Source organism: Coturnix japonica, chromosome 7 (genome assembly GCF_001577835.2).
Source record: "Coturnix japonica isolate 7356 chromosome 7, Coturnix japonica 2.1, whole genome shotgun sequence".
NCBI lineage: Eukaryota > Metazoa > Chordata > Aves > Galliformes > Phasianidae > Coturnix > Coturnix japonica.
Window position 1 is genome coordinate 9,468,792 of NC_029522.1, and position 9,304 is coordinate 9,478,095.

Genomic DNA, 9,304 nt, shown 5'->3' on the forward strand with positions numbered 1-9,304 from the left:
TCCAGGAGAGGAAGAAAATGAAATCAATTTTAAACAGCACCATTATCTTATTAAAGAAACCTGCCTTAACTAATTTAGTATTGAGTATTATAGAACCTAGGTAAGTATTCAGACAGGAATAATTTTCTTCTTGCTTTCAATATCGATACGGAGTAATGAATAAACTTTATTATGAATCGCTTAGAACTGAAGAGATTCCGACTGTTTAAAAAACACCAGCGAGGACAAACACTTTCTCATGCATTACCTGCCCCACACTTGTATACTCCACTCTAACCCAGCGTCAGAAACGAGCCAAAGAATAATGAATGAAAATGCAAGCTCTTAAAAGTTCGCTTTCAGAAATGAGCCTTTGTCGTGTGAGAAAGCTTCCCTGGCCCAACAGGCCAGATTCAATCTGAGCCACCAATATCATGGTAAAGCCCTAGGAATTTCTTAGCGACCGCGGCAGCAATTAGAAAGCAGAATGCAGATTCCAAAACATTTAAAAACGTTCTTTGAAAGTGTACTTCAGCAAGGCCCACCAGCAAAAAGACTCAGCTCTAAAATTCCCCATAAAAATGAGCAGCAATAACGCCTCGGTCTCCCAAAGGCATCCAAAACTCCACGCATTACTACTCCAGCACTTCGTATATGATTAACTCGTTGATTTTTATAATTATTCAATAATTACTTTTCCATCAGTTTGTAAGTGGATTAATGCTACAGGTCTCTCATTGCAAAGCTTTCTTCTCCTCTAGGTTAGAAGAAAACAGTTAAGAAGTTTAAAAGCAGACACACAGCGATCCAAGAAACAGAGAAAACCGGAGAGGTCTCTTACCCTTCATTAGGTACAGAAATGAGTCCTACTTTTCTAAAATAAAAGAAAATAAGATCTGCAGCCCCTTAGCAAAGCTCAGCAATTAGATCGCCTATTGAGCCAAAGAGGTCTAAATCAGCATCTAATGGAAAATCGCTAAATAAATCTCACGTAGCAGGGAGTCATGTGACGGCCAGCCCGAAGTATCTCTCGCAATGTCATTTACACAAACTCTTTGTGTATAAACAACCGCGTTTGCGTATTCCCTCTCCGCGCTGTTTTAAATACAAATACGGAGAGAAGCTTTAGAAGAAAGGTAACGTTACGTGTGGCCCGCCCTGCTCGTAGCACACTGCTAATTTCGGGACTTTTAGATGCGATTTTCCAAACACGAGGCTACGCCGCATTAAATACAGCGGCATCAGAGGTCGGCCGGGAAAACAGAGCATTTTAGAGAACCGGGCGGCTTGGAAGAAAAGAAAGCAAAGCAACCACGTGTGTTACGTGGAGCACTCTCCGAACGCGAAATCGACTGGCAGCGAAATAGCAAAGTACGAAAGTTACGGCACCGCAGACAACTGCGGGATCTCTGCAGAAGTAACACCGAAGAGTTCAGCTGTCAGAGCCGACCCTCGCACGTGCGTTCCCGTCCCCTTTACATCCCGCCGAGCGCATCCCAGCCGCGAGAGCCGCTTGCCCGCCGCGCAGCGCCGTACCCCGAGCCGCCCTCCCCGCTCGGGCCGGGCCGCCGCTTCCCGGTGCTCGGAGCCGAGCCAGGCGCTGCGCGGCCGGGCCGACGCTTTCCCGCAGGACCCGCCCGCGCTCCCGCAGCCCACAGCACAGTTATACCTCCCACGGGCTTGGCGACGGCGCCGTTGGGCCTCCCGCGGGTGCCCATGGGGCTGCCGTTCTGCTCCAGCCTGGCCACCTTCCCGGGGGGGGGGCCCTTGACATCGGGGCTGCCGCTGCCTCTGTCGGGGCTGTCCCGCAGGCAGGGGCTCTCGCTCCTCCGCTCCATGCTCGGGGACGCGGCTCCCGCTGGCAGGTCGCAGTAGAAGGAGCACGGACCTAGGGCAAAAGAAACGAGGGGGCTTCAGCCGCCGCCCGATCGCGGGACCCCGCGGCTCCCGGCGGGACGGGGCCGGGCGGACTCGGGGCAGCCCCCGCGGGCAGGTGCCGCGGAGCAGGGGAGGGAAGAAGCAGCCTCCCCCCGCGCCGCCCGCCGCGGACCGCCGGGAGCCGCCGCCGTACTTACTGCTTAGAGCCTGGCTGTAAGTTGGCTGAGTTGGGCTCTGTCCATGGATCAAAAGTAGAGAATCCAGGGTGGAAAGTTTTCTCGGTTCCTCCTCGCGCGCCGTTTCCTTCCCTTCTCCCTCTCCCCCCACCCCTAGCCCCCTCCTCGCCCTCGCCCCGGGCTGCGGGGCCGGAGCCCCCTCCCGGCGGGTCCCGGGCGGCGGACGGCACGGAGCGGAGCGGGCGGGCGGGGGCGCGGGGCGGGGAGGCGCGGGGCCGCCGCCGCGGTGCGGAGCGGAGGATCGAGAGAGGCGGAACCGCGACCGCGTTGGGAGCGGCGCGTGCCGAGGACGGGAGACGCGCGGCGCCCCGCAGAGCCGCTCCCGAGCGGCGCGGAAAGAGGCGACCCCGCGGCGTCGCTTTTAAGCTCTCCCTCCTCTGCCGGCGACGGCGGCGGCGGGAGGGACTCGCCGCGGAGAGCGGAGGAGCGATTATCGGCGGCGTTGAATCATCGAGACGAAGCGAGTCCCGCTCGGGGCCGTCCTCGCGTTCGGATTCGGTGCGTGTGCGCGCGTGTGCGTGTGCCTGCCCGTGTGTGTGCGCGGCGCGGCCGTCCCAGGGCTGTGCATCCCAAACACCGCCACCCCGCCTCGCCCCCACAGCCCTCCCCCTGCCCGCCCCCCCGCAAAAACCGCGCCGCGGGGCTCGCTCGGGCCCGGGCGGCGGCGCGGCCGCCGGTGGGAGGCAGAGACCCACCTGGCGGGGACCGGAGCGCCTGGGCATGGAGCGGCGCGAGCGGGGACAGAAAACGGAGCAGAGCCGGACGGGGGGAAGGAGGGAGCGGGGAAGGGACAGAGCAGCGGGATGGGGAACCGGGAGGCGAGCGGGGCAGGAGGGCGCGGGGACGGGGCAGCGGGGCGGGGGGAGGGCCGAGGGGCAGGGGTGGAGGAGGAGTCGGGAGAAGAAGGAGAAGAAAGGGGGAGAAAGGGGGGAAAAAAGGGGAAAAAAAAAAAAAAAAAAAAAGAGAGAGAGAGAGAGAAGAGGATAAGCCGGAGTTGAGGAGCGGGGACCGACCGGGCAGGAACGGAACTGCCACCGGCATCCAGCCCCGGCGCACGCCCGGTCCCACGCAGCCTCCACCGCCCCTCTGACAGGAGCCGGGGGCTGGGAACGGGTGGCTCTGCCAACGTAGGGGCCCCGGCGGCGCCCAGCTGCAGGCGGCTACCGAGCGAGCTCTGAATAATTGATGGCGGGGCCGGGAGGAGGTGAGAGGCGGCCGGGAGCGGCTGCTGCCGCCGCTGAATTATTGATCAGCGGAACCGCGGGCAGCGCAAAACGCGCGGGGATGAGCGGGCGGGGCTCCGGCGGGGCGCGGTGCGGGCCCGGTGCAAGGTGCGGCGCTGCCCGGCGAGGCCGTGCCCGCAGGAGCGCCCCGAGGGCTCGCAGCGCCCCCTGCCCGGCCCGGGGCCGCCGGAGCCCCGCGCCCCGAGCTCCCTCCGCCCGCCACCGGCGGAACGAGCCCCACGTTAAGGTGGAGCGGGGAAATCGCCGCCGGCGGATTCGGGCGCACGGCCGGGGGGAAAAAGCGGCGGACTGCTCCGGTGCCCCCGGCTTTTCTCCCCCTCCCGTCCGCATCTCCGCTTTCTGCTTTACGAGTGCCGCCCGCCACGCCGCTCTCTTCACCGAGCCGCCTTAAGAGCCGTGCCTTTTACGGTGGCGCCGGAGGGTCAAAACAAAAAAAAGAGAAAAAAAGAAAAAGAGGGGGCTGGGGGGGGGGGGAAATATCGGCACCGGCGGACCCCGCCGTGCCGCCCCGGGCTCGGCTCCGAGCGGTGGGGACGGTCCCGGTGAGCGTTCGGTCGTCCCGGCGCGGTGCCGGGAGCGATGGCAGGGAAGCGGCGGAGCGCGGCAGGGTAAGAGACGCCGCTCGGCCCCGCGATTCCCTCCCCGGTCCCGAAAAGCGGCTCCGCCACCGCGGCTGCGGCGCTCGCTGCTGTACAGCCCGAGCAGGGCAGGGCAGAGGGGGGCACCGCCGCGGTGTAGCTGCCCCAGGCCGGGACGGAGCGAAGCCGCGAGAGCGGGTCCGGGCATCCCTCGGGGCCCCTCCTCTCCCTTCGCGATGCAGCCCCGCAGTTGGGCCAAGTGCCGCTTTTCTTTTGGAAAATATCGAGGTGCCCCCTCCCTCCCCCACCTTTTTTTTTCTTTCTTTTTTTTTTTTTTTTTCCCTCAATCTCACGCCGCAGTGCCGCACCGCGCACGGGGCAGTTCCGTTTTGCCCGGGCTATATCGAATAATCGCAGAATGTTCTGTTCTTACCTTTGATGTCCAACTCCGAACTCCCGCGGATCAATGGCCGCAAAGTTGGCGGAATTGGGAATTTGGGACTTCGACACTTCTGGAAAAAAAATGCCAACGGTTTAGCCAGGATCTCCCCGTCTGATTCGTTACTATTATTATATCTGATGATGTGGATGGATGGAGGGACTCAATCCAAGCCCATTAATGAGCGATTTTATAAACGCCGCCGTCGGAGGATCTCCATTCACGCGGCGTCAGGGATCTGTCCCGGCAGCGGAGCCGTGCGGATCCCGGGACCTCGGCACGGCTCCGATCGGAGCACGCCGCCTCGTTAATCCATGAATGTTTTATAGCGTGTAAATATTTCATCAAGTTTTTAGGAAAACTATCGATTCTAAATTATTAAACTAGTCAGAAGGGCGTTTGAATAATACATACGATTAAATACACTTAAATATATATGTGGCGATTGCTTTATTTGCAACGAACCCTCGGCACCTTTACTCGGCCTTTGCTTTTCTCCCGCTTTGCCAGGCGCTCGCAGGGCCCCGCGGTGCCGGCGGCTCTGTCCGTGCTGTTACGCGCCGGGCGGCCCTGCGAAATGCTGCCCCAACTTTGCAGCCGGCAGCGGTCAGCGGTAAGAAACGCGGACGCGGAAGCGAAGGGTTTTGTTTTCGAACCGGCGAGGACCCGCACCGAGCGCTGTGTCCCGGCCGGCAGCCCCCGTTTCGTTAACATGAATTCAGGCAGATTTTAGAACACGGCGTGTTTGCTTTCTTTGCCGTGTTTTTCCCAATGATTTCTTTTTCTTTCTGTTTCAAAGTACAAACGCTTTTCTTTTCTCCTGTGTAGGACTTTCACGTTGCCATTATTTTCCCCGGAAAAAAAAAAAAAAGAAAAAAAAGAAAAAAAAAGAATAAAAAGGGGCGATTGTTTCCCGTCGCCTCTTCCCGTCCGTCCCTGATCTCGCTAGAAGAAGGAATGGATTTCTGCTTACTAACCATAACCTCTTTTTCTTTTCTAATGCGAACTGCAGCGCGGGAGCTTCCTGCCCTCCCGCCCGGCGCCGTGAGCAGTGTGAGCTCCCCGAGCCCCCGCTCCCCGCTTCCAAGTTTCCGGAACAAAAAAAAAAAAAAAAAAAAACCAAAAAAAAAAAACCAAAAACTCTGCACAAAGCAAACGAACGGAACCACCACCTCGGCAAGGTTTGCTTTCCATTGGCCACCGCTCCAGAGGCGGCCGGCAGCGCTACCGCCGGGCCGGGCCGTGTACACGCTCGCCCCGCGCGGCCCATCCCGACAATCGCCCTCGCTGCTCGAGGCGGGACCGCAGGACCCCCGTCCGCGGGCGCTTTGCTCGCTTCCCGGGCTCTAGCCGTCCTCCCCGCGTCCCCGTAGATCGCTGCGTTCGGGGGCGCCGCAGACCTGACGGCTGCTCGGCGCGGCACGGCCGCGGCCACCGTGCGCCTGGGCTGGGAGCGCCGTCCCGCGGGGCGCTACCTCGAAGCGCGGAGGTCCCGGGCCGCGGCGGCCGGCGGGACGGCCCCGGGTAGTCCGGGCAGGGCGGGGGGGCCGCGGGCAGCGAGGGCCCTCGGGTCCCCTCTCAGCATCCGGGACTCGAGCCCCGCGCTCGAGCCCTTCTCGGGGCCGTCCCGCAGTCCCCGCTCTGCCCGGCCCGGCGCCGTCCCCTTCCCCTTCGCACAGCGCCATCGCGCGGGCATCGGTGCCGGCGCAGCGCCTCCCGCCCTCGGCCGCATCCCGACCGCGGCCCCTCGTCGGCCGGGCAGGGCGAGCAGCACCTGCTGCGGGAGCGGCCGTCCCTCTCGGGATGCTCCGGGCCCCACTGCCCAGGCCCGGTAGGGCCCCGCCATTCCGCCCCGACATCGTCTAAGTTATCCCGGTGGGGCGGTATATAGGCCCCGAGCTCTCGTTCGACTCGCTCCTCAGCGGCATCCCCGTGCCGAGACTCGCTGCCAGGGCCGCGCCTCGGTTCCGCCGCTGCCGGGCCGGGCCGCGAAGTTGAGGCGAAGGCTCGCGTGGCCTTGGGACGGGTCCAATGGAACCCATCGGGACAGCCCCGGCTCCGGCCCGCACCGCCGGTGGCCGCATCGCCGCCTCCCGTTCGCACGTCTCTGCTTTCCGAACGGAGCGGCAGCCCGCGAGCTCCGAGGCTCGGCCACGCGGCTCACGACGCCTCAGTTCGCACTGCGGATACGCGCCGTGTCCGTCAGAAAAGAAAAAACGAACCAAACCAAAAGCGTCTTTAAGGCGCCCGAGGTGCGACTCGGTGATTTTGGCAGGGTAACGTCTGTGCAGACCGTACCCTCGCTTTCATCCTTCCCGTCGGAGATGTCGCTGGCCGCCGCCGCTAACGCCGGTAACGCGGCGAAGGGCCGCGTAGCCACGGTCAAGTTAGAGTCCCGGTAGCAGCACAACGGGGGCACTGCGCAGCCCCGCCGCTGCCCCGCCCGGCTCCGGCCTCTGCCCGCTCCCGGTCACGGCTCGCCCCGCACACACGTGGCCGCACGCGGGCCGCTCCGCCGTGTGCCCGACTCCCTCGCCCTCGCCCCGTGCGTGGCCGTGCGGCTTTGGAGGGATTTTCCAAAAGAAATCTCTTTCTGTATTTGAAACCGTCGGGAGCGGGCGGCGCGGAGCCGTGCCCTGCGGCTGTTCTTCGAGCGAGCGCTCCCGGCCAGAAACGAAGAGAGGGCTCCGCTGCTTCCGATGCGAGCGCGGCGCCCCGCACAGCCACGGGAACGAACGAACGAACGAACGAACAGGACCGGACCCTGCCCCGAACGCTCCCGGCCCCCGCCTGCCGCCGAGTTGCGGGCGAGCGACGGCGGCCGCTTCCTAGTACGGCGCACCGAGAGCCTGCGCCCGCGGCACGCGGCGCTGTCATTGCGACGATTTGGGTCAATTAGCGACGTGTGAGCCCTTGTGCGCGGCCGGCTCCGGCTCGAGGGAACGGAGCCGCCCCGTCGGGCACCGTCGCTTCGGGAGTTCTCCCGAATCCCGCCACGTCCCTCACCGCGCTCTGCGTTCTCAATCCCGACTTCTACCCGTTCTAACAAGTCCGCTCCTCTCACCCAGCCCGCTCGCTTAAAACAAACGGCACGTAGCACCCGGAACCCGCAGCTCCCTGCCCGCACCACGAGGCACAAAGAGCTGCTGCGGGAGCCGTGCGGTGCCGCCGCCCCCAGAGCCTGCGGCTGCCGGGGCCCGGGCTGCGGGGCTGGGGCTGCGGCTTTATGGTTCTCTGTGCAAATAGCGGAGGGCTGCGGAGCTGCCCGGGGAAAGGGGGCAGCCACGGCGCAGGATTTCGAGTGAAGACAAACAACAGAGGTTTTATTGAACTGTAAAGGCTGAGAATATCGCCGAACACATCGAGGAAACGCACCCTAATACACAAGAACGGCAAATGTCCCACGAGAGCGCAAATACCGCACAGGTGCGGCAATGTGGGGCAGTCCGGTGCCTCCCGGGTCACGCAGCGAAGCGGGCTTCTCTCTGTCCCTATCCCGGTTCCTGTCCATGCCCAAAGCCCCACAGCGGCCCGGCGGGCAGCGCTCAAGCACTTGAGGTTTCGCAAGCCCCGTGTTGACAGCAACAGCGCTCAGCAGAGGACTCGCATATGGGGTCCCGGGGGAGGAAAATGGCAAACCCCGCCGCCTCGCCGCCTGCAAGCAGCCCGTGGTCTTTTCCCGCGACCTCAGGATATCGCCTTCCCTTGCTCACAAACATTTGCGACGAGCTCTCGGAGTCGGGGCTGGCTCGTTCTGCGAAGGGGCACCGGCTGCGGGACCGCCCGTGGCTCCCGGAGGCCGCGGGTCCTGGCTGCCCGGCACGGCATGGCCCCGTACCGCCCGCTGCCCCGCTCCCACACGCTGGCCCCGCGCAGGCGGCCTCGCTTCGGCCCCCGACGGTGCCGTGCCCACGCGCGACGGCTGCTCCCGGCCGTGCCCCGAATCGGCCGGCCTCGCTCTGCCCTGGTCAAGGAGACGAACGGGGCAGAGATTCCGCGCAGGCCCTTCTCCCTTCCCGGGACTCGCGTGGGGACCGTGACGGATTTCGGGTTCGAAAGGACCGCCGCTGGAAACCACGCAGTTAAAAGATCCCGAAAACGACGTGTCCGCGGCGGGGACGGGGCTCCGCTCGCTGCCCCACGGCCACCACGCTCTGCCTCGCCGCCCCGACAGAGGCACGGAAACCTTCCCCGGGCGGCCTCCGAGCGGCCACGGGCATCTCCGACCCGGGCCCCCGCACGGTGCCCGTCGCCCCGAGACCTCAGCGCTCGGTCAGCACAATTACCTGTAAATATTCGGAGCGGTTTGTACACGAGACACTTTGTCTAGCATCCATCCCTACGCCCGGTACGTCTCAGCCCAGAGACGCCGCACCAATCCCGGCACCGCCGCGTTGGCTGCGAAAGGAGCGCTCTGCTCCCGGCCCTCCTCGGCCCGCGCGGGGGAAACGAACGGCGCGGCTCCGTCCCGAGCTCCGTTCCCTAAAGCGCGACAACAAAAACTTCATTGAAAACCCTACCGTTAAGGAGCCATTGCGAATGAGTGACGGAACGGGAGGCGCCCGTTACCGAATCAACCTTCGGACAAAACAAAGCAGCTCACACACGGCTAGAAGAGGTCCTTGATTCTCCGACATATTTGCAATCGCAGTTAGAAACAATAATAATAATAAAATCAAATCACGAGATTCGAGCCGGTCACTACTGACTATCTCAGATTTCACGGTCGGTCTCTAGTTTTTTTGGTTTAACTCTCCCTTCCCTGCCCTTCGCATCATAAAAGCGAGCAGCATGGAGTTACCTGTCTGCTTCTCTGAGCCTCCTTCCAGTACAGAAGGTAACAGTCACCTCACCTATTAGCTCGTGAAAGTAATAAAGAGGTGGTAACTCGGTGCTACTACATTTTGAGGATTGTGTCACATGCTGGAGCACAAACAAGGGTATTATAGC

The 9,304-nt window shown here is 62.6% G+C and overlaps 1 protein-coding gene across 3 annotated transcripts in view; it reads right to left on the minus strand.

The window, feature by feature from the left end:
• SATB2 (SATB homeobox 2) overlaps window positions 1–8,816 on the minus strand; it is a 126,438-nt gene extending 117,622 nt beyond the window's left edge. The window contains exons 1-3 of one of the 3 annotated variants that reach the window (XM_015868181.2): window positions 8,641–8,816; window positions 4,349–4,427; window positions 1,649–1,867 (exon numbers count right to left, since the gene is read on the minus strand). In XM_015868181.2, coding sequence (XP_015723667.1) covers window positions 1,649–1,867; window positions 4,349–4,427; window positions 8,641–8,691 — 349 coding nt within the window. In that variant the 5' untranslated portion in view covers window positions 8,692–8,816. Of the gene's footprint in view, window positions 1–1,648; window positions 1,868–2,054; window positions 2,208–2,788; window positions 2,915–4,348; window positions 4,428–8,640 lie in introns of those variants that run through there. The other 2 variants (XM_015868185.2, XM_015868184.2) reach the window with 2 other exon arrangements.
• Between the last annotated feature and the right edge of the window lie 488 nt (window positions 8,817–9,304).